This window comes from Myripristis murdjan, chromosome 1, assembly GCF_902150065.1.
Source record: "Myripristis murdjan chromosome 1, fMyrMur1.1, whole genome shotgun sequence".
NCBI classification, from domain to species: domain Eukaryota; kingdom Metazoa; phylum Chordata; class Actinopteri; order Holocentriformes; family Holocentridae; genus Myripristis; species Myripristis murdjan.
Genome location: NC_043980.1, coordinates 38,531,696 through 38,557,473, shown reverse-complemented (window position 1 = coordinate 38,557,473; position 25,778 = coordinate 38,531,696). Strand labels below are relative to the sequence as shown.

The window sequence follows — 25,778 nt, the reverse complement described above, 5'->3', positions numbered from 1 at the left end:
TGAAAGTGCAGCTTTTGTCCCCGTGACACTGGGACATCGTATTTGTCCCCTTGTGGTTTGTAGCTGAAAGACACTAGTCTTGTTCCTGTTTTATAACTACAATACTTGGCTGGATCACTGTATTACCTATTGTTCATATCCACAATCTACAGAATTTGTTTCATTTCAAGAATCTAAAATAGAATCTAAAATCTACCTTAAATTCAGGTTTTACCTTATTTATTTAGGCATTTATTTATTCATTAATTTATTTGTTCATTCATTAATTGTATTTGGCCTAACAATTTAATATTTGCAGGAAATGGCACATGCTTATTTTACTGCTTGATAACATATATGTACCTTTTTGGCTCTGTAAAAGGTTCCCATAATTACCTTGAGGTCCAATTTTAGCTCTACAGAAGGACATTTGTGTGTAGACTGTCCCATGGGGGACAGAATTGGACTCTTATTGTACTCCTGTTTCTGGCAGTGAAGGGATACGGTCCGCTCCATTGTTTCAGAGAAAAGCTGTAATATATTTGGTAATAAATCACAATCAATCTAATGTGTGCTGGTGTGATTTACCTCGGCGCTGGGCGGGTCACAGAGGCCACAACAGGCTGGCGATTGATAATAGCACAATTTCCGACAGAGACCGCACCTTGAAGGCGGCGTGTGCTGTCCAGCCGCTCCACCCAGTGAGCATTGGCACCTCGGTCCAGTCTAGGCGCTGGGGCTGGATCCTGCACTCTGCCAGGGAGCACCTCTGTTATGAACACACAGTAAACCTGGGATCAGCGGCTGGACCAAGTACGGAGGTAAGGGCTAACTCTGCGCTGGGCTGCGGTATTCAAGCCGGCTGTTTGACCACACTCCGGTTTCGGCAAAAGCACATTTTGTTCACAAGCCCGCTGCAAAAAATGTCTGCCGCCACAGGTCGGTGTGCTGTCGGAGCCGCGGAGCACGCAGGCTGATTTTCCTTCAGTTGAATGCAAAGTGAATGGTCGTGTTAAGTGTAATGCTCTGGTTCGGTCTCGGTGCGGGGTGAGTTCCTCCAGGCGCTCCGTGCCGATGAAGTGTCGGTGTTATGAAACCAGGCGGATCAGCACCGCGGCTCCTCCGCCGGGAGACGCGACTTCATGCTAAAGCGCATCTTAAAACAAGTTGATGTGCACCGGAAACGAGTGAAACCATTTTTCCAAATTTTTTCAAAAGTGTTAATTCATTCCCTAAACAGGGTTTTCAGAGGCAGGCTGGAGGAAAGGGCTTGTTGTGGTGGACATTTTTTGCAGTGCACATTCTGCAGAAAGAAGCCGCCGAGTGGCCGCAGGGCTGCAGCCCGGCTCCATTTGGTGTTTGGCACTTTATTCTTAGAAAGAAATCTGGTAGTCCGAAGGGACCAGAGCTGCCCGGCGCTTTTAAATAGCATATAATTAAAGGTCCATTCCGCCATTGTATTTTATTCTTTTATGTTTTTATTTCTTGCTGTGCGCATGGTGGAGGCTTTCAGATTTGCACCTATGCACATCTGTCTGGCGCACTAAACCAAGGAGATTAAATTGCTGCTTTTTATTTTATTATTATTATTATTATTATTATTATTTTTTTTTAATTAATTAATTTATTTTTTGATGCACTTCAGAGACACTGGAAAGGCAAACAATCAGCTGAATGCATTCACCCTTTGTTACTATTGTCTGACATACCATCTCACTGGGAAGGCACCGCCCACTGCTTAAATTGCTTGGGCCTGTGCTGCTTTCACGTGCTGTGAGAAATTTCACAATTACAAGGAATAAATATTGTCACAAGTGCTGATTTCTTGGTTCAAACCAGCACAGACTGCTGGAGGTGGTAATCCTCAACAGCTTCATGAACAATGTCCACCAGGTTTGGTCATGTTTGGACATATTTGTGCCACGCCCATGCACATGTTTGGCATTAGAGTGCAGATCAGACTGCATGTTTTTATCTGAACCCGTCCCGAGACGAGAGCACAGTAACTGTGCCCGCCCTGAACCCGACAGCCATTCTGTTTTTTGTGTCCGAACCCGACCCCAGCCTGAGAGTTTGCTTGTCCTCCATCACGAGGTTACATTTACTGGCTGAAATAGCCTATGTGTTGCCTTCAGCGTCATCTCGTAAACTCCAGCACTGTAGCGGAAGTTACCCAGAACACACAGTGCATCCATCATTTTAATTTATTTTACACTAGAGTTTCACTAAAGTAACGCTGACGTGACTGAACCCAAACCTAATTTCTAAAGTTTTGTCCGTATCCGCACTTGGAGTGGGTGGCGCCCCCTGTTGTGTGATTTCAAAATAGTTTTGTGAATTTCCCAGTTTGGGATCAATAAAGTATACCTATCTATCTATCTATCTATCTATCTATCTATCTATCTATCTATCCATCTAGTTTTGCACATGTGGTTTAACATAGTTATGAAACTATATCCTGCAAGTTTTGTGATGATTGGACAAACTGTTCCAGATTTATAGTCTGATTTGCGCCGTGCCACGCCCCTTTCTGTCTTTCTTTCTTTCTTTCTTTCTTTCTTTTTTTTTTTTTTTTTTTGCATTTGTGGCATCCCATACTGGCTGATTTGAGTTTCAGGGTATATTCCAGGTACTTATGTGGTGTATTGGATCTAACTGGAATTATCAGATTAACTACTTCTCACCTCTGACACCACTGGGCTGTATTCACAAGCTGTGATTTCATTTCATTTCATTTCATTCATTTATTGGTGTACAATACATGTATTGCACCAGGAATAGCACCGTGCTCATTTCCATGTGTTGTCCCTGGGGTGTGCATATACAATGCAAAATCAACAACAACAACAACAACAACAACAAAAAACAATGTACTGATGAGATAAGTGTGTCAGTATTGTGCCTCCAGTGATTAGCAGTGATTGAATGATCTACATCAAACAAACAGATGAAAAGCAGAACAGGAGAACCAGTGTGTTCAGAACAGAGCTGAAGTGTTTAACTCTGAGCCAGTTGAGCTACTCGATTTCTTTCAGAAACATGGGACAAAAAGGCAACAAGCAGCTCAGCTACAAATGACCTGAAAATGAGAGAGAGAGAAACTAAACTAAACACAATTTACCAACCAAAAAAGTCCCGAAAAAAGGAAAGAAAATGACCTGAAAATAAGCCAAAATTTTCTATTACATTTCTCACTTTTTTCAGTTTCCAGGTCATTTTTTTGCCAAGTTGCTCATTCCCTTTTTCTGCCGTTTTTTTTTTTTTTTTTTTGAAAAACAAGTTTGTTCAGGTTTCAAAGGGTTTAAAAGGTCCCGGGCCCTGCGCGCCCTGCAATGATTAAATGAGCCACCAAACAAACACATTAGAGAGCAGATGGGTGTAAGGCCATGTTTACCAAAGCTGTAGTCAGATACGAGTTGACACAGGTTATCTGTTATCCCAGCACCTTTTCTGTCTTTCTTTCCCTTGAGTTGTGTGTGTGAGTGTTTGCACGCAGCAGCTCTCGGCTCCCTGCTCCCTCCACAGAAGCTGAGAGGAAGGTTATGACCATGTTGAATATTATGATTTATGTAATGGAGATGGCAGGAGGGGTTTGAAGTGCGGGGGGTTTGTTTGTGGACCAGTGAAGTGCCAGCAGATAAGAGTGGCTGCCCTGCTGCCAGCAGCCACCCTGGAGAGGAATTCCTCTACTATTGTCCAAGCCCAAGTGCCCTCCCCCGTTTTAGTTGCTGTTGCTAGGTAAAACAAGGTTTATGTGCGGTGTGAAATTCAGTGATTGGCTACTCAGTGTGGTTATTCCTGCTGTTTTAACCAAACATGCACACGTCATACACACTCAGTGTCCACTTTCTCTGCTCCACCTGTCCACTCTAATGCAGTTCAGGTCAACAGCTCTGCCATCAATTCTACCTTTTAACAAAGTTTATAATGTTCAGTTGTTGTTGACATTGTGGAGAATGTGTCAATTTAATTCTATGTTTATTATTGAGGTTGCAGTTGTGCATATGTATTTTCAGCATCTTCTGCTGAATCTAACCATGTCAGGGTTGCAGCAATTTGACCTCTACTTTTTACATGGTGACCTTTGAAAAGGCAGCTCTGCCATGTAGTTTGGTTACCAAAAACTACTAAGAAAAGGTAGCCCAAACTGCTTTGTAAAAAATGATCAAATTGACAATAAGCCTAAAAAGGTAGGTTAACTTGAGCCATGTCAACTCTGAAAGTACTAGTGCCACATTCCATACTAAAATATGCTGAAAGAAAAAAAAATGAAACTAGAGACCACAGTCAGTGTGGAGTAAAGTCTGTCATGATTCCAAACAAGTCTTTACTTCAGTGACTCATCTAATTTTATTAAAGCCAGCCACCAATGGGATCAATAAAGTATTTCTCTTTCTGATTGTCGTTGGAAAGTAGAGCCAGAGAGACTGTGGTCAGTGGTGTTGTACATCGTCACTGGCACAGTGTTAGCGGGACTGGACTAACAACAGGCCAGCCACAGAACTGAATATCCTGGGACAGAGCCAGGCCTCCAGCCCTGCCACTGTCAGTGTGTGTGTGTGTGTGTGTGTGTCCACTGAGCTCCAGCCTCTGTCTCTGCAGCCACTCTGTCCCACACAGCAAAGAGCCAGCGAATAGCATGTAATTACAAGACAACACACACACAAGCAACACATGCTGTGGAATGTGTGTGAGTGTGTGTGTGTGTCTGATCAGTTCAAATTCCTGAGCAGTGTGAGGAAAACTGGGTGAGGAGAGGGATGAAAGCCGCTGTCCCATGTGTATTTAACAGGCAGGATTGCACAGCAGAGCCGCTCTGTGTTCAGCAGTCGGGGCGCTGCAGGGAGCTGCACGGCCTCAGCGCTCTGCAGCCTCTTCCCTGCTTAAATAAAGACGGCAGAGCTGCAGGCTGGGAGAGACAGACAGGCAGCTGAAGTGCAGACGCTGCCAGCTAAAATGCTTTCGACGCGACATTATTCAATGACTCCAACTCATCCGAACCTGAAACAGTGACATCAATTCCATAAACTTCAATTTCAGCTGAGGTACCACAGGTGTTAGGGGTGGGGGGAAAAGCGATACAGCATCACCAAGAATCAGTAAAACATTTATGAGGTTTTTATGACAGAGTTGGTCAGTCTGTCTCATTTAACTACAATAAAAATGACTGAAGTGAGATGAATGGACTGAAAACTTCATCTTATTTGATAAAATAGATATTGACAAAGTTTTCTTTTGGGGACACAATTTGCAGTTGAAAAAAGGAAATAAAAAACTAATAGAAATAGAAAATGGCATGAAGGCCGACTCCACTCGAGTTTGTAACTGTGTTCCTTCTTTGCCAAATATATTTCATATGTTTTGTTTTGTGTGCTCCTGACTTGTTTGTTGCGAGTCATCTTGGATCTGCTGCTGCTGCCGTGGCCAAGGCCTCGTCTTGTGAAAGAGATCTGACATTCACACTGGGACCTACCTGGTTAAATAAAGCTTAGATGAAAACATGGTATCACAATACTCAGCATATTGTAAAATGTGTAAGATCACAGTAATATTGTATCGTGACTTCAGTATCATGATAATATCATATCATGGGGCCTTTGGCGATTCCCAGCCCTGACAGGTGTGTATCAAAACAACATGTTTACATGGTGAAAATGGACACATTGAATTGTTTGATTGTTCAGCAGAAATACAGCATCATTTGCCATGTTGCTGTGATGGCCCCAGAATTTCCTAATAGATAACTGTTTATTAATTATCATTCAGTAAAGTGTTTATATATGATTTTGGGATGAGAGAAACGATACTTTGTTTCATAGTTGTGATCATCTCTCTGACTGATACATTATCTATACATACAAACAAAAGCATTTAGAATAAGAGACCACCTGTCGATTTTCCCTTTTTCGTTTGGAAAAGAGCAGTTTTAATTTGATTTTAAACCTCAAGCGGTTTTAAACCTCAAGCAGACTGCTGAGTAAAGTATTTAACGTTTGATACTTTTTTTTTTTTTTTAAAGATTATTTTTTGGCATTTCTGCTTTATTTGACAGTCACAGTAGAGATAGACAGGAAAGGCAGGGGAGAGAGAGGGGATGACGTGCAGTAAAGGACCTGAGGTCCTTGCTGTGATCGGGACTAAGCCCTGGTACATGGTGCACGCTCTACCAGTGAGCCACCGGGGCACCCCCTAATGTTTGATACTTTAAGCAACAGGGCTCTAGTAATTGTCCATCTTAAAGAGGGAATTTGACTCATCATCAAGTCATGCAGTAAAACTATAAGTAAGCAGGTCCTTGATGTTCTGACTGCTTGATCACAGCCATAGCTCTGTAAATCATGCCGTCTAATTCAAGCCTTTGTTTGCTGAGCCATGGAGCCTCATGAGTGAGTGTTGGATTTACTGCCTTTCCATCATCTCGCCGATGAATAATGAATTAAGTGCAAATTGTGTTGATGGAAGACAGTGGTTGGCTGATAATAGCCAGGAGTACTGCCAAACCTCAGTTGTTGGCTGTAATAGGTTTCAGTTATTGCCTAGCCGTAAAACTGTTTCTCCTCATGTTCTTTACAGATGATGTGGCGTCTTGTGATCCTGCTAGGAGTTGCCCTCACTGTGGGTGAGTACAAATTTCATTTTTTTATTCTTAAATGTGAATTACCAAGCCATTCCTTTATACTTTTCTAGCCAGTTTCTATGGAAAATCTGTGAGCACCCTGTCTGTAGAGTCATTGGCTTATCAGTTTGAGATTTATCACTGTTGTCTAAACTGCTGCAGTATTTGAAGTTAAAATTATACATAAACACATTCATGTACATCTGACCCCAGAGGGTAGCACAATGAAGTATTAGTTAAAACACATATTTACTTTGAGGTCCTCCATGGATACTAATAACAAATTGAGCAATTGAACATCAGACAAAGCCCAACATACATCAGACAAAACAGACAAAAAGTGGAACATATTGACACTTTGTTCGTAGTGTTTCATCGACTTTTGTGCTAAGCACTGTCAGTCTGTTTTTTCATTTTGTCTCCCTCCTTAATGATGATAATGAGTAATGGATCCAACTGAGCAAAAACAGGTGATTCATGTATGCTAGATATTGAAAGGACAAATCAATAACTGCTCCTTCTCCTCCAGTCAGTTCAGATCAGGAGTATTTGCATTGGCTTGAGAGTAAATCCATGTTGCCAAACTGAACATGCTGTTAAAACAAGACAACGTCCCCTGGCTTTGTTTCTATCCCAGACTGCTATGCCGTCCGTGACATACATGAGCGCTTGGCCCACGGTCGCCAGCTGAAGATCTACCTGCCCAAGAGTGCAGAGAAGCTGGAGTTCACACCAGCGGATGAACCCGGCCAGACATTTCTGTACTGGGAGAATGGGAGACACAGGTGAGAAACCACCTCAAGGCCTAGAGCCGTTACACCCAGGAAGTTGTGTGTTACTTGGGCACAGGCCATAATGTGTTATGGATAGGTTATAAAATGCTAGTATAATCACTAGTATAATACTAGTATTATTACAGTAAAGATAATTTGCTTAGTTGTTATTAATATCTTCTTTTGTATATCTTCTATCATTGCTGGCGAACTGTGGTTCAGTCCTTGCTCGTTCATCAGCTTCATTAAAATCTGGTCAGTGGTGTCTTGTGCTGGGTACACACTGTGCTATTTTGGGCTGTCCCAGATGAAAGATGACCAATACGTGGTGATATCTTAAAGTTGTCGCTGCAAAATGGCGGTACTACATCGCACTGTGAGAGAGGTTCAAAGATGGCTGTTAGAAAAGATAACCGTAACCAAAGATAACCAACCAACCATTTAAGATAACCATCTAAAAATGTGACTGCTACTATGACCTATATCTACTAACCAACCAGTTGGAATACACGGTGAAATGATGCATTGGATTACGTATGCTGATGATGTTTTCTTATATATTGACTTAGTAGCCTGTAAGATTCAGTAGGTGTGATCATGGTACTGTCTACGCACATCAAACTTGATGTGGTGCCCATGTTCATTAGATCCATGTCACACAGTGTGGCTTGCAATAAACATAAGATTGATGAAATCTAACAGTCTATAGGTTCCATTAGATAATGTTCATTGTAGACTGATGGATGAGTGGACATCTGGTCATATATCCCTCTCTGTAAATTGGAATGGCATACATTTTGGCACACTTCCAACCATTTTGAGTTTCTTGGGAAAAAACAGTTTGAGAACAACAATTACTCAGCACTGAATTGTTCAACTGCCTACATGGTTTGTGGGGAGATACAGAGAGTGAACCCCTGACGAGAGCAGTTTTTCTCTAATTGGAATAAGGTCAAGTGAATTGCATCACAGTAAAATTAAAATATTCCTTTGTGCTGGGTGAATCATCTGAAGGCCAGCTGGTTGTTTGAAAACTCACTTCAGCCCCTTTTCTTTTACGTAATATCAGCTCTACTCGCTTTTAGTACCAGTTATTTGTCTGGATTTTCCATTGCAGATAGTGCCCCCTTAAGGCGAAGCCCCACCAATCGCTTTTGGGCTTCCTGACTAGTTTTGTCCCCCTTCTCTACCTTATTTTAAAAGAAATCAACAAGACCAAGTCAAAATGGCTGTTTCACATCAACAATATTAGTGTAATTAAGAGATTTGCTGGGGGAAAAAGACTAGTAGAAAGTAGTAGAAAGGTTATCAACTATGACACAAGTTTTGCGAGCCTTGCTTTGGTAGTTCCTGGTTGTAAGCAGCGACTGACAGGGCCTCGTGATCGGCGGGGCTTTGCTGTTCAATTTTTCTCTGACCAATTAGTGGCCTGCAGCTTGTCACCTTTTAGTATCTGCTCAGCTTGCTGGGAACCTCAACGGCGGTGGTTTGAACAATAGAAGACCTGATACCATGTAATGAAATAGAGGCTTTTGAGAAACACCACCAGAATGCTTGACCTGCTTGACAAGTCTCATTGTGTTACTGTCTCTTTGGATCAGTGGGATAAGGTTCATATCATGCATTGCGTTCGTTTTAGGCAGGACTGAGTTGTGCTTACAACAGCTCCTCCTGACAACACTGTTACATATCTTTTTTCTGTTTCTGTTGTAATTCTCTTCTGTACTTCCATACTGTCATTATTCTGTTCTCTCCAGGATGAACAAGGGCAGGGTTTCTGGAACAGGAAATGACCGACGCTGGTACATTGACAAGGTGAATGCACATATATTCATTAAAAGTTCAAATGCGGGTTAACACCTACTTTGGACAGTCCCCTATACATATTCAATAGATTATCAATTGAAACATAAGATAGATATGAATAAGAGTTCCCTGGAATATCCAGAAGCCATAAATTACATTTCAAGAACATGTCTGTAATGCGTTATTATGGATTCCACCTACGTTATAGATTAGACACACTCTCCAGTGCTGCGATTGGTCATAAAATTGGTCGGCCTCTTGCCCATTAGCTAATAGAGCCGTCACCCAAGTAGAGCCCTAACCTTAACTATGTCTATGTCTAACTATGTCCCTATGGATGTCAAGCAATAATGTCAGCTTACCCTAAAATTTGTTAAAATTGTTAAAATTTAAAACCCATACAGCAGTGTCAACAGATATGTCAATTTGTCATTGAAATACAATTTATGGCTTATTGATATTTTACTTAACTCTTGTTGATATTTCACATCTATATCAATTGGTGTTCTGTTGAAATTTTGTGGAGTACTATCCAAAGAAAATGCAGCCCATCATGTACTGATGTAAAGAGACAGTGCTTTATATAAATATACAAAATATACATTAATTCTAGATATTGAAGCCATGTGTCTTTGTGTTTTTACATATAAATTTGACTTTATAATACATGCTTTAAATGTATGTATGTAATGTAAGTATTTTCTTCAGTAGCATTAGTATAGTTGTTTCTGTGGTGGTGTGCACATTAAAAGATGAAATTAAACATGACCATTCCATCATATTTGAACCATTATAGGTGTTTAACCTGTAAAAGAAAGTATTCAATGAAAAAAAAATCATATTGACAGTTGATTAGCAAGGATCATACCATTTTCCGAGCCCACCAAGGAAGCGTGCGTCCTTGTAAAAGCAATGAAAATCCCAGCAGGAGGTGAAAGTATTTTATTATATTAATTAATTAATTAATTAATATATAAAGATCACCATGCTGATTGTTTTGTCCATCCATTCAACACTAAAGTCAAAGGCAACATAATGTAAAATCTATTAGGCCAGTGGTTCTGAATCTGTTTGGCTTGTGACCCCTTAAAACAAATCACAGCCTAGTCGTGATCTCCTATCATAAGAGTGGTGAACAGTCCAGCCACCTGGCAAGGTTTGTCTCATTTGCTAATTATCAGAGGAGGCAGCGTGTTTTAAAACTACTCAGTACAGAAAAAGAATAACATGAAAAAATAATCATCCTATTAAAAATGCCTTTTTTTTTCCTTTTCCTTTCCGACCCCCAAAGTATCTCATGCCTCCCCAGTTTGAGAAACACTGCATTAAGTGGATAGCCATGAAATTTCATGGACACACTCATGCTTCTCAGACATTGAACTCTGTCAACTTTGATGACTTCATGACCTTTCCTCTCAATTCCCATTCAGGCAAAAAAATGTAGCAGTGGGTAAATGAATATTCCCCGAGTGTAACATAACAGTCAGAGGTCACTGTTAAAGAACTTCATTAGTCAGGATTTCAGTGAAGACTGTAATGGTCTAAATGCTCAGTCACGGAACTACATTCTGCTGCTGTTCACTATGTATTCACGTGTTCTGTATGTGTTCTGCCAGGTGACTTATGAGGACCAGGGGACGTACACCCAGAGAGACTACTGGAATAAAGAGATTTCCACTGTCAAAGTGGCTGTTACACGTGAGTCTGCTCCCCTGTTCACACCAAGCATTGTGTCCTCTCAGTTTGAACTCAGATGTATCCTATTTAAGGTTCAGGTGGAGGGAATCCAAAACAATGCAAAGAACACCTTTACCATTCAAGCTCTAGGCCTCCAGCCACTTAATGACAGACTGCTCCTTTGCCATATTGATTGGGCCTGAATGTTTCTCAGGGGGTGGAAGGGCCTTGAGCTTTTGGACAGGGACCTTTATTTTGTAAGCCAGAATAGTTGACCATAGGAAACAACAGCAAGCCAAATCTTTGATGTAGAAGATTGTAGGCCTGATTAAGGTTAACATCTTACATAAATTATCTCAACAATAGGTTGTCTTCACTGTATTTTACATTGTGTGATACTGGGTCAAATTTGGCAGGAAACCTTCTGAATTGCCTTACAGCACAAAGGGACCTGCAACCTACAGCGTTTATCAGATAATGATATAAATAATGGATTTTGGATTTTGGATATCATGATATTGTGATACAGCATATGTGATGTCTTTTCCTGGCTTTAAAGGCTCCATAAATGTGAAAGGGATGCAGTTTTCTGAACAATACTGTTCAAGTTGTTCTAGTGTCTTATCTAAGCATCAGTAGTAAACCTTTCAGTATCATAAAATGGATTCAAGGTATTCAGTCAAAGATATTGTCATATTTGGTTTTGTTCATACCGCCCAAACCTAGCTCACAACCGGTTGTATGTTTTGCGTTATGGGGGGGGTGCGGTTCCCTGTTATCCTTCCTCAAATGACATCCTGCTGACAGTCAGATAAGATCTCACTGGTCCCCAGTGGATTTCCACCAGCCCAGTCTGAGGCTACACCGATGCCTTTGTTCAAAACTCTCTGTTCAGTCTGATTTTTTGTTTTTAATCTTCCTGTGACCATGCTGATCTGCAAAAGACTTTGGTTGTGCTGTATAACCCTCATGGCTATTGGCTAATTACAGTGAAAACAATCTATGTGTGTTTGTCTCTCCATCTTTCTGTCCCCTCTCCATTCCTGTATTCCAGCCAGGCATAACTATGTGAAGCGTATACCAGGAGAGACACTCTACATCTCACTGGAGGGGTTGGATCTGGCTGATGCCTACCTTTCCTTCTCTGGGGAGGTCAATGCTACGTTGGTGAGATGAATGGATGATTAAGGGACATGAGCAGGGGGGTGGAAGTGGTTAGGGACTGGCGTTGGATCGATGGAGGTAGGAGCAGATAGTTGATAACTGCAAATGCACCATAATAGTAAGGGTTTCATCTGGGTGATTTAGATGGGATCCTAAAATATCATTTGTCTTGTTTTTAACGTGTACAAATCTCCATGGTGGTTGCATAACCATTAGTTGGTCATAAATCGCATCTCGCTCAACCTCTTCAAAGATTCTTTCCATTTTTCTAACATGTCAAGAAAGAATTCTTGACATAACTACTTTATGCTCTACTAGCTAGTGACAAATTCCTGGTTTGGTATTGTTAAAAGGAATGTCTGCCCCCAGGTGAGTCAGGGTTCGACGGTGGCTCAGGACCTCCCAGATTACTGGGACCGGGTCAAGACCCACTCCATGAACATCGAGATCAGAGATGTAAACACCACCGATGTGGGGCGCTACACCCTGACAGACCGCAGGGGCCGAGTGGTGTCTGTTACCCGCATGGATCTGACTGGTGGGTCCTTGACATCTTGACTTGGGTTGTCTATAGATAAATGTATGTGTGTGTTTATATATGTATTTGTCTATCTGTCTATGTCATTTCAATGTACGGTGAGGGACTGTAGGTGAAACTGGTGATTTTGGGCTGGATTAGTCAGTTTTGGGTAACTTTTGTAATTTCACAAAATCTATAAACAGGAGGGGTGGGTATCGAGAACGGGTTCCAACTCAGACCGGCTTCTTAATTTTTAAGGACCAAATTTAGACGAAACGTGACAGCTCCTGTAACAGATTTGGTCCTGCATGTTCGCCGTAGACTCCACCATCTGCACAAATGAAACATGTGCTTGCATAGGCGAGCAGAACAAATGCCTCCATACCAGCTGGTACCAGTGGTCCTCAAAACTCCGGTAAACTGAGGTAGAACAGGCTGGTACTGCCACATAAAAAGATTCAGTGCTGCTACACAGCATCAGGAAGAGAAGAAGGCCAATAGTGCCAACAGTCCTCTGCACCCACAACATGTTATTGCATTTCCAGCAAGAAAACACACTTACCAGGTAGCCAGGTTAGGCCACTTGTAAGCCTGCCTCCACGCGTTGTCATGTATGCATAACTTTTTTTTTTTTTTTTTTTTTTTTTTTTTTTAAGAATGATAATGATAATAAAGTGCTGCCCATCTTATCAAAAGCTAGATCAAAGTTGAAGCTGTAGGAAGGTTTGTGAAGATATTATATTCCTTTTAAACAGTTGAATCTCCATATAGGTGGGGAATATGAATGCTGTGTGTACTGATATTGAGTTTTGTTAAAAATGACTGTTGTATAATATAACTCTTTATTTTCAAGATTGCACATAGATTTTGGATCCTATATGATAGCCATTTAACTGTAGGTAGATGATTTGTTCATGCAATATATTACAGAGAGGACCACAGCACTATAAACTGGTTTTGCTTTTAATCCACTTAGATCAAATAATATAAAAAGATTAGCCTTAAAGTTATGCATATTAGAGATGTGTCCGCTCCACTTTTATTTCCTGCCACATATATTTCCCAGCTCTTTTACTGCCATCTGTCATCTTCAAATGAATGAGGCCTTTTCTCTCCGATTCAGGCCAAAGCAACAGCACCAGAGCAGCACCGCTCAGTGTTGTAAACTTGTTTCAGTAAAGTTGTTAAAAACCCCTCTATTCAGAAACCTGTGAGTGCTGTCAGAGACCCTGCATGTACGTTGTGTTTTTTTACGCTCTATGGTAACATATAGAGCAGAGAGAAGAGAAGGGACCTCTGCTGACTGACAGCTGACATGTGTCTGTACGCGTACTTATAAATCCTGATCTATTTTTGTCGACACACTTTCCTCTTCCTCATTCTCTTCAGGACCCCTCCCACTGCGTCTCCTGTCTTTAGGTCCCATGTTCGCCTTTTGCTCCCGCCTATCCCCTCTTGCCTTTTGCTCTTTTGCCTGCCCTCTCTCTGTCCCTCGATCTTCTGGTAATAGTTGGGTGTCTAACTGACAGAGACAGATGAGCCTGGACACCAGACACATGCACAGCTGGAGCCACACAGAGTTAGATAGTTAGATGCTGCAAGTTTTCACCATTAAAGGGATAGTTCAACCATTTAGAATAGTAAGATAAGTATCTTTGTGGTGGCTTGTTAATCATATATGCATTTTGGTTTTGCAAAGTGACACCTGTAAAGTGACATTAAAACTTTTCTGAGTGGATTAAGGCAGTTATTATTAAGAAAGTTATCTGGGGGGAAGTCCACCTCAATGGCAGGAGGCTAACAGTTAGCATTTGGAGCATCCAGCCAGTATCCAGCACTCAGTAACAATGAGAGGACGATAGCACCATTACTGACCTACAGAACAGCTGGGGGGTTGTACTACTGTGTTCCAGGCTGTGTCTAAGGATTCTGACAATGGGTTGTCGTTTTACTGCTTCCTGATTGAGGACTGAGAAACTGAGAAAACAATGTATAGTAAAAATCTGGAGGGATATCAGACCATATGTCAGGGGAAAGACATATTTGATAACCCATCAGCTACCATTAGACGACAGCTAACGTTAACATTCAGCCACATCCTAGCCAACATCACTGTTAGTAATAACAGCAACATGATATAATGGTAACGTTAGCAGTTGAATGCTATGTGCTGACTGAGGATAGCTAATGGGTGATCAGTTATATTGTTTTACATTGAGTTATGGCCTGATGTCCACCTGGATTTTTACTATCACATCAGATCGGATCAGATTGCCTAAGTTTATAAAAGATGCAGCCCAGAACACAGCTGAACAACGCACTTACAGCATTTGAGCTTCCCACCCTGAGTGTGACGTCAGAGGAAAATGGCTCCCGTGTGAATATGATCTATAGGATTAATAGTACAATATGCATCCTCTCTATTGTACTAAACATACATGGGCTCATGTCCTGGTGTCCCTTCTTTAATGTGCCCATTTACAGTCTCACAGCCCCCAACAAGTATGCTCAGCAAAAAAATGCAAAAACAAAGTTCTATCAGTGATTTCTCTTCATAAGTTAAAACTCACTGGAGCAAATTGTTTAAATACTTCAACATTGCTTTGAGGTGGGGTAGACCATATGACCAAATTATGTCATGGTTCTTTGTTCTCTACATTTTTCGAGCTCTGTGATTGGCCTTTAAACTCCACCTGTTGATGAAATCATGAACAAACGTTCACTCAGTCCATCTCTCCTCCTACAGACCATCATGACTATGAGGGAGGTAACCCTCTCCTGGCTCTCCTCTTGCTCCTGGGTATCCCAGCTGGTATTTGCTGCTGCTGTCGGAAGAAGATCTTCAAGCAGAAAGCCTCCACGACTGCGACGCTGCAGGTACTAACACAACAAGGCACACCAAGAGAGGCCTTCAGAGCGCTTCAGTTGTACTTGTGCTGCAGTATTTACACCCTTTAAAACTGACAATTAACATTTCATGTCACTGGTTTGTTGACAAGCGTGTTACCATCCCAGTAGCCAGCTGCCGGCCTGTATGTGGTTTGCGTTTACTGACAAATGCAACTAACCACACACTATGGTTAGCTAGGCAACAAGCTGACATGTGAATACAGCGATGAAATGATCAGATTCCTGGCATAATCAGTGATTAGATAAGGGGGTTGCATTACAGTACGTCATGGGAGAGCTAAACAAAAAGAAAACACTCTTTGATACATCTCCTGTTTTTATTTTATTAAAATACATATTCCCCTTTCCTGTCTGTCCAGGGTACTCCAGAGACAGTGTGCCCCCCCGCAGGAGGCCCCACCGGACCCCCTCCTGCTTACAACACTCCTGGAGACCAAGGAGGAGCAGTGAGTAATACTACTACAACTACTGATGATGATAATAATAATAATCACAATAATAATTTTTGATGTTGTTACCACTTCCATTTGGCTTCTACTGAACATAAAGTGCTGTAGCTTGATGCCACACCCATCAAATCTGAAAAAAATCTGAAACACAGTGGTCTAAACAGCAAGAGATGAAGGCATCGACAATGAGGGAAATGGGCAGGAAATGGAGGAGGCAGTGGAAGGAAAGAGGCTGGAGGGGAAAGGGGGGGGGGGGGGGGGGGGGGGTCAATGAGGCTACTATAGAGAAGCAGCTCAGCACTGTGTGTAAAGTTTTTCTAGTCATGAATCTGTAATAAACATTTTTGGCACCTATTCAGATTTTGACATTTTATAGTTTATATGGTTTTACAACATCATGATGGAAGTATATGATGGCCACTCCTCTTTTAAGTTTTTTGATACCACTTATTACACAGATTTGCAAAAATTAACAATTTTTGACCACTTGAGAATTGGTAAACGTCATCAAAAACCCCTCTGTAGTGTAGTGTAGTGTAAGTCCTATACTGAAGCCAACACGTCATTATTGGAATGAACTTAAACGTCCTGAGGCTGGCTCTTACTGTACACCACCTAGTGTTTGGATGTATATTGCATTTTAACACAAATCAAATACATTGCTCCTACACCCTCTAAAATACCACATTAGGACACCAAGACCTTGAGGAACACCATAGAAAAAATCATGCTGTGATTTGGTGTCCAAAAATCTTTTGACATTTGTAGATTTCTGTAAGAATGGCATTTTTTGGAGATTGGATGGCAAGTGTTTTATTGTGGAAATGTCTCAGAAACTCCCCCTTCTTGTCAGTCTACTTGGAAAACCAGACATCCTCTGGACGGCCTCGCTCTTTAGTTTGTGGCTGTAAAGTTTCATGAGGCTGTGTTTAGCCTAGAGGTCACCACAGGTCATTATAATACAGTGATGTCTAGTTTCAAAAAATGCTCTCACTACAGTGAAATGGCTCCTTTGGGGGCTAACATCATCACATATGAATCAAATTGGTCTCATTTTAATATTATTATTAATAATAATAATAATAATAATAATAGCTTTGAACAAAGATGAAAATTATTCTTAAATCTTAAAGAAGTCATGTGAATTACAAGGTATTTTCTCCATTAATCAGACGTAGGGATGACATTACATTGCATTAACAATGTATTTTTCTGTGTTTGCAGGTGCACTACTATGACCCTAACTCGGTAATTATTACAACTACACAGAGTACATGCCTGTTACATGATGGTTATGCAGTTGCTTTCACTGATTTCACTTGTGTGCATGTGTGTGTGTGTAATGTATGTGTGTGTGTGTTTATATAGGGTTCTACAGTCCATCCTCCCCCCAATCCAGTTGCCCCAGGACAGTGGAATGGCCCTCCACCTGCCCCAGTCAGTATTGCACTACTAGCCTGCTTTCCAAAATAAGGCCAACTGGGGCTTAACTTAACCAAGAGTGACAGGCCTAACAGGTTCCTTATTTATTTATTAATGTTGTCCCTGATTGTCTCCCTCTGCAGGGTTTTAACCCGGCCTACCCCCCCCAGAACCCTGTCTACCCCCCTGCTGGTCCGGCCATGGTCCCCCCTGCCCAACCTCCACAGTGGAACGGTCCACCACCTGGCCAGTACCCCCCTGGACCCGGAGCTCCTATGGTATTGTCCAACTTGACTTACAAGGCTTACTGGCATAGTAATGCTGATGAAGGAGGGGCTTTGTAAAGTGTCCTCTCCAAATAGACTTCTTAGGAAAGAAAAAGAAGAAGAAAAACAGCTTTAAGAAAGAAAGAAAAATAACTTAGAAATAGATTTGCTTAAGAAAAGTGTGGTAAAGTTGGTAGAACTGGTTAGCTTTTCACACAGACTGGCCAAGTTAGGAGGTGGCCTCTGACTCAGAGGAATAGAATGGCTGAACTGATTCACCTAACATCATCAACCTTGGTGAACTCAGCAGCAGACAAAAGATATAAAATGGGGACTCTTTTTCCATTTAAATTTTTTTTTCTAAACCTGGCACAGTGGTAGAGGAGCGGCCCCAGTGGTCACTGAACAAATCCAAAGCTGACTGGCCCTGTGGTGTTGGCATAATTGAATGAAATGCCTCCAAGCATGTAGAAGTTGAACAGGCATATGTCATGTGCCATGCCAGCCATAGTCATCAAGATCTGATGTGGAGCAAGTTGGTAATGGGGAGCGGAGGGAATGATTCAGTTTTGGTTAAAATCCAACATATAGAATTGGATTTTTCTTAATAAGTTTGAAGTAATCACTCGTATGTAATAAGATTAATAATAATAATAATAAGATAGAAAGTAAAGTAATAATGTAATGTAGTAATATAACAGTCATAAAGGGATACCTTGATACCTTTACAAATGTTGCCCTTGTTGAATTTCACTCCTTTCTTTCATTGGTTTTTCGTCACATCAGTTATGGAGCTGAAATGCTCTACCATTCTTACACCTTGTCCACACACAGAGTGATACAAGCACTATTGAGCGTTGTCACATCGTGCACCTGTCTCGGTATGATCCAGAGGATTTCACCAGGTTGAAATCAGAAGCAGTCAGGAGGCAGGATGCACCAGCGAAATGCCACAATGGCTCGGACTGATGTTTTTTTGGAGTTGTTGAGCAGTTGGTTCGCTCACATTGCACCCTGTGTGGATGCGGTGGAAGAATGGTTAAGTAAAGGATAAACAGTAGAAGAGCATAGATGCATAGCTAGAATATATACAATATAATACAATGTGTAGAGCTTGTAGTAACGCTATCAGAGTTCCAACTCCTTTGCACAGTCTAACACCCAGCTCCACTCTGTCCTTCCATTCAACCAGTACTACCCTGGAGCACCTATGGTACGTTTCTACTGTAGCAGACTTCTCTGTTCTCCTGTAGTCTGCTGTTGTCTGCAGTGGCACACTGTCCTCATCTTTGTCAAATCTGAAATCGAGCATCAAGCAAACCAAACTGTAGTGTTGTAGTCTCCTGTAGATGTCCTTCCCCTAGTTGTCTCGATCTGTCTTTGACACTTCCTGTTTTTGTTCTTTGTCACACATCTTCATCAACAGTTTATGTGACCATTTGGATTTCACAGTCATCAGGGCTTGGCAGTGCTGCATTTGGAGTTCAGCTCTTCTAAATTCACCATCACCAGGCCTAATGATACTTAAATTCTTAGGCTAGATCCTTCCATGGCCTGTCCACACAAGCTGCTCACAATGCCTCCTGAGAATCACCAAATCCAAATGGTCATGTGCTCAACACGCAAATGGAAGCACAACTGATTTCTGAGGTTGGATCCAGATGGGTAATGGTGCCTTTAACAAACAGAGCTGAGATCCCCTCTGATGGTTCCACAGTAAGCTCTTCCATGCTAGTTTATAGATACCAGCCAGTTGGCCGTCCACCTCTCATATGATGGAGGTTCTTTGCTTTTTTTCCCTCAACAGTTTCAGGAGTATAGGTTTGTGAAAATAAAACCTGCCTCACTCAGTTTGAAGGAGCTGCTGACCCACCTAAAACTACTTCATCAGTCTAGCTCTCAGGGGAAAGTTTTCATGTACCATCATGGTCTAATCCAAATGCTGCTCAAATGCTGCTCAAATGCTGCCTGTAAGAGACTGACCCAGCCTGAGGAGGAAAACTGTGGAGGGACTGTGAAGCAAAATTGAGCTTTGCTAGAGTGTTTGGTTGTATAATTAGCTTGTTGCGAAATGAGTCGACGTGGTGGTGAAATATCCTCACGAGTTGCTCCATGCTCGACTGGACTCCTGATCTGTAATGTTGTATTTCTGTCTCCATTCACTCCTATTATAAAACAGCTGCCAAAATAACACTTTCAGCACATAAACCAACACAAACAGAATTACTAGGATGCTAGGATAAATATACTTATACTTATTAGAATGGAAAAGCCTATGAAAAGGCATTTAGACCATCACAGGACACTTAAACTAATGTATTGTAGAGTGCGGATTGGGTGGATTTTTGTCCAAACCCGACCCAAGAGCATAGTAACTGAGTCCGACCAGAAGGTTTTGCTTGTCTCCATCGCTAGATTGCATTTACCGCCTGAAATAGCCTATGAGTTGCCTTCAGCATCGTCATGTAAACTCCAGCACTATGCAGGAGGTTGCCCAGAACACACAGTAGGTTTATAATTTTTTGCTGAACCAACACTTATGTGAACGAATCTGAGCCAAACCCAAACATGATGTCTAAATTTTTGTCCGAACCCACCCTGGCGGGTCCCAGTGGGCCTGGGTCGGGTATCCACACTGTAATAAAGTAATTTTCGGTGGCTTGCAGCGCTGTAAGGAAGAGGGAGGCAGATTTCACTGCTGGTTTTACAGACTGTTGGGTAAAATCCACCCACACCACATTGAAATGATTCCTCTGGTCAGACACCTGATATGTCTTGGACATAGAGGAACCAAGACGTGCCTCCATCATATCAGAGGTTGACCACACTGTCAGGACCATCAAGTCCAACTTGAGACCTTCTCTCCTTCTATTATCGGCCTCTGTCTGTGAATTTTCACAGACCACTTTTCAAGTTCCCATGGACCAGGTCTCATTTTGGACCATTTTAGATTAAAGTGACTTTTCATCAGAGGCTTCCACCCATTAAAATGGATCCAGCTTTGGAGTATTCGGAATACAATCATGTGAAAATGACCCATAATAGTGTATTTCTTTGCATTTGTGTGTTTGTACAATTATATGTCAGCGTGTGTGTTGATTTGCATTGGAACCATGTGAAATCATCTGTTTTGTAGATATTATGTGCAGGGTGAGATTTCCACCACAGCACCACGGGTTTATTAGCAGTACTAGTAGTAATATTTGGAATCTATCTTGTAATAATAGTGGCAGCACATGGGCCTTTGTGATTACAGTTCAATTAGAACTGCTATATTGCTATATTGCTATACTCTTTGTGGGGTCTGAATGCCCTCACAAGAATAAAAAAAAAAATACAAGAAATCCCCAACGGTGAGGGGGACACGTGTAAGTTGATGAAATGTCCTTTCTACTATAATTATGTGTGTGTGTGTGTGCGCACAGGGCTATGGTCCCGTGATGTACAGTGCTCCGCCTCCAAAAGAGGGTAGTCAACCAGTTGAAGAGGTCAAGATGGAGAACATGGCTTCCTCACCTGCCGATCCCCTGCTTACTACCCCACCACAGGTAGGCACACACACTCACACAACACACACAAGTGGAAAGCAGAGATTGCTGCCAACATACAGGCTGATTACCTCTACCAATAGACATCCCAGACACACACACACACACACACACACACACACATCTGCATCTGATGGAAGTGTCCAAGCTCAAACATCACCAGGTCTGACACATGCCTTCAACCTCATATACCGTATTTCACCAATTAATCGCCGGGCTGCAAATAGCCGCCTGGTTCTTTTAAACGCCTGGGGTCTGCACCCATTTTGCGTATTAAACGCCCACCCGAATAACCGCCGGGGCGATTATTTGCATTATATTGCGGTAACCCAAAATAAGGCTCTTCACCTTGTTTTTGCAGAAGTAAACAGTTCCGTTTTCTGTCAAAATAAGAGAACTAGCTAACGTTAGAAAAAAGGGTGTACCGTATTGTACCATATTGTTTGTACTTTTGTACTAAAAAATATGTTGGACAGTAACTGTCATCACAATAATGGCCTGGTGCAGGTCTGTGTAAAAATAAATAAAGGCCTGCAGCGAATAGCTGCCTGGTTCTTTTAAACGCCTGGGGTCCAAGTTGATTTTGCATATTAAACGCCCGGGCTATTAATTGGTGAAATACGGTAGTTCATTGAAATAACCAATAAGGTTGAAATTAAACTGGTTCCTTTCATCTATGATGAATCTCATTAAAAAAAAATCCCAAAGTAAATGGCAGTCTAAATTATAGAACACTGAAGCTTCCAGGGGCTTCCAGGGCACATTGCTGTATGTTTTTTGTTTAGGGTGAAAATGAATAGGGTTTCTGGGTCATTCTAACCAATAATTTTGTGCTTTAAGCATGCTAAAGCATAGCATTAGGAAGACCAGAGTGGATCTGTTACATGTATTATCAATATAAACTAGTTTTAAATGTATATTTGCTATCAAGTGAGGACTATAGACATATCCTGAGTGATTTTCCACTTGCTCTAGACCATTTCAGCAAGCATACTTCACTGCTAAATCCAAAGATACCAAAGGACCAAATATCTATGTACAGTATACTCCACATTTCTGCTAATCTTTTCCCAAAGCAAGCAGTTGTATTTTAGAACTGCCATACCTTTTATCTGGCCATTGGGTTGCACTCATTCCACTACGATATGAAAATGAATTTTCATGAGACTTCAAACTTTCTTCACTCCAGTATTCCATCACCGTAATAAAGTCCTCCACATTAGTTTTCCTAAAAGGAGCAGCACTGTGGTGTTCTGATGACTTAAAATTGGACAGAGTAAGCGCCAGAAAATAGTCCCCAGGGGAAACATTTGCTTTCTGCAGCCTTTTATCAGTTCTGTGGTTTATGAAAGGTGACAACTTTGTCGGCCACAGAAACAAAACAATATGAGGAATATTATAACCAAAAAATTCATAGTTGAAAATCAAGGGATTTTGATTATATGCTGTGAAATGTTCAGTACCCCTGCATTTCAAACTGGGTTGTTGCAGAGGAAACTGTGGGTAAATTGTAATAATTGGGCCAAATATTCAGATTCACTGGTATGATTTAAACAAAGCAGTCAGACTGAGTTTGAGGCAGTAATTTTGTGCCTGAGCTGTTTTCCCCATAGTAAAACAATTGGTTCTATTCAATTCTACTTCTTTGGTTTTCCAGTTCCTCTGGCAAGGAAGCAGAACCAGAAGAGCCTCAAATGACTTTGGTCTAATTAAAAAGCTTTTACAAGGAGAAATGCTTCCTGTAGGTGTGATCCCAGCATTAAACACACATTTAACTAGATTTTCTTGCCCCCTCCCCAGGCTGCCACTTCTCCTGATGCTCCCGTTCCGCCGTCCTCCAACAATGCCTACACGTTTGACATCGACAAAGGAGACAAATCCTCCACCAACTTCCTCTAGGGTCAGCACCTCCTCTAGCAACTTCTTCCCGGTCCTTCCCGACTCAAACTTGGTGTCGCGATCAAGGCTGTTAAAAGAAGGCTGAGACACGGTCTTTGACCCCTTGGAAGCTATGGGGTATGACACTTGCGCAGAGAACCTGAAGCTACGATGTTGGAGTGTTAACCAGGGTGCCAGAAATGAAGGTATGGTGTCTGCTCAGATGCTCTTGGGATGTGCTCCAAGGAGCGTAGCCCTGGTGTTCTATCATTGTGCACCATCCATTGAGCCTTTTTGCAAGTGCAGACCAGATTTTCCTGCACAAGTGTTGTACCCCAAGGATAAGATGGAATATGAAACCGTGTCCTCTCCTTCCTTTTAGTCTCCTTGGTTGCGATGCCCCTCTGTGGCCATTTTGCATTTGGACCCGGAATGAAAAATGTCAAAAGTCAACAATCAGTAACATTTTGACAGCAGCCTCCTTTCCTTGTCTCCTTGCCTTCCACCTCAGATAACTGATGATGAACTGGACTCCTGACTTTTTTTTTAATGTGTTATTTGGCAATGTAACCAAGTGTCTATGGTATATCATCAGCTGTTTTTACTTGGTCATCCATAGAGTGGCATTGGCTTTCTGGGGTTTGGCTTTTCAGAGACAAGAAAAGGATGTCTTTGCTTGAAGTGTTATGAATGGATGTCAAAATCTGATCTGATAATTACAGTTTACCATAAGTTCAGTAGAGTCATATCCAATCTAGGAAGTGGCCAAGAATGATTTATATAACAAATGAACATACAACAAGTGAATTTGCGTTTCTATCTAAATTTTCATTGGAGAATGATCCATCCCGTTTTGATTCCTTTGATCTTCTCTCCTCATCCTCTAGTCCCAACACAGAGTTTGCTAGTTAGAGTTGACTTCTGTCTGTCCTCCAAAGTTTGAGGTGTGAGGAGGGGTTGCAAATAACAATGGAAATCAGGATATGAAGAAAAGGTTCTTGAGTCTAGAATCAAGCCGCTGAAAAAAATGGAATGAAAACTTCATAGGAAGGGTTGACCGACGCCTTAGAAGAAAAAAAGTGTAGCCAACAAATTGCAGAGCCTTATGGTGTCTTCACAGTGTCTTTTTTTTTTTTTACAACCAAACCGTCAGAATGGTATCAAAAGAAACACGTTGACTGCCTTTCAGAGTGGCCTCCTGGCCATTCAAGCAAAAAAATCCTAGCACTCATCTTCCAGCCTCTGAAACCTTTTTCCCCAGAACCATTTATCAGCTAGTTGTAATGCATCAGAAAGTACCAGAATCCGCCCTGTACAAAGCATGGACAACCCATCAGCCAGTCAGATGGCTACTTTATCTTTGTCCATTATGGAGCCTAGGGAATCCCAGGCTCATTAATTAATTTGCTCACATGAATTAGGACTACATAAAAATTAGATTAAGTCTATAAATGAACCAAAACAAGGAACTAATATTTAGCTCACTCACATGCACCAGGATCTAATGCCCTGAGTGCAGTCAAAGCTGATCTCAGCATGTAATTTTAACTTCCTACGGCCGCTCCCAGGGTCTGTGCATCCAACTGGTTGGATATTCTGATGTGAGGACAATATCACAAGTGACTGAACGAGGAGTACAACAGTTCATTTGGAATGCTCTGGGTCAGGATGGAGTGACTGACATCTCCTCTTATTGGCATCTGGAACAGCGGTCAGAAACCTTCCCAGCTCCCAGGTGACATTCAGTGACCTGGAAATCGTAGCACAAATGTCTTTCTCTACCAAAGTCTCTACCATCCCCACAGGGTGTGCAGACACTCCTCTGAGGGCACTATCTGTTTCTGGCAGCTCAAAGTAACATCAGCCAGGTGGCTGCTATTTTAAAGAAAATACAATAACTGTCACTGGAATATATAATAACCTCAGTGTCTGTGGTTTTTCTAGATGTTGCCAACTGGTTTTATTGGTAGGTGGGATTCAGTTCATGCTGGGGGTATTCTGTACAGGTACCTCGGCTGATTCAGTCACATCTTTACAGCAGACAAACAAACTGTGCTCTTGTGGTCTGTTCACATCAGAAAGAAACATCTGCTCCAGTAAAGGGAAAGTCCAGTTTGAGTTTGGTGAATCCATCCAAATGCTATGAAATACTACACTCATACAACAGGTTTTTAACTAAAGCTGTTCAGATGACTGTGCCTTTTCATCTCTCAATATCAAGGTGACCTTGGCCTCTGTCCTCACAGATTGTTGTCTCTTTGGGTAGATTTTCACATGAACAACAAAAGATCAGATTTTTTACCCTTTGTGTCATAGATCTGACTTTTCTTTCTTTTTACATGTTTTGCCGGTAATGAAAAGATGCAGTTATTTGTGAAACATTTGATTTGTATTGTTCCTGTGTAAATATAGCCAAAGCCATTTGGAAAGTGAATTACAATTGATGGCTAGGGGTGGAATTGTAAAGAAAAGGAAGAGGAGACAGGTGGCCATATGGCCGGATGAGCAGCCTTGTTTTCACACCATTTTTGGTCACTTGGTAAAAAAAAAAAAAATCCAAGTCCACCCCTGGATTTTGGGCCATTCAGTGACCATGATCGTTAAAGTTGGCATCCTACCTCTCATTTTATACCTCTTCACACACAATGTACAACTCTGTATAAATGAAATCAGTTTATATGCATAGATTGCCTGTACCTCTCGGGTGCCATTCATTTTCACACTCAGAGCAACAGTTGGAAATTGACATCACATTGCTGAATGAACGTTT

General features: G+C 41.6%; 1 protein-coding gene across 1 annotated transcript; it reads left to right on the top strand.

Annotated features, from left to right (window-relative positions):
• Positions 1-708: 708 nt before the first annotated feature.
• Positions 709-24,920, top strand: LOC115360951 (protein cappuccino). Its single transcript, XM_030054165.1, has 14 exons — positions 709-800; positions 6,553-6,598; positions 7,233-7,380; positions 9,126-9,183; positions 10,791-10,872; positions 11,906-12,018; positions 12,385-12,553; positions 15,282-15,412; positions 15,805-15,891; positions 17,119-17,142; positions 17,263-17,331; positions 17,460-17,594; positions 21,008-21,130; positions 22,931-24,920. The coding sequence occupies exons 2-14, from the start codon at positions 6,553-6,555 to the stop codon at positions 23,027-23,029; spliced, it is 1,284 nt and encodes a 427-aa protein (XP_029910025.1). The 5' UTR covers positions 709-800; the 3' UTR covers positions 23,030-24,920.
• Positions 24,921-25,778: the final 858 nt, after the last annotated feature.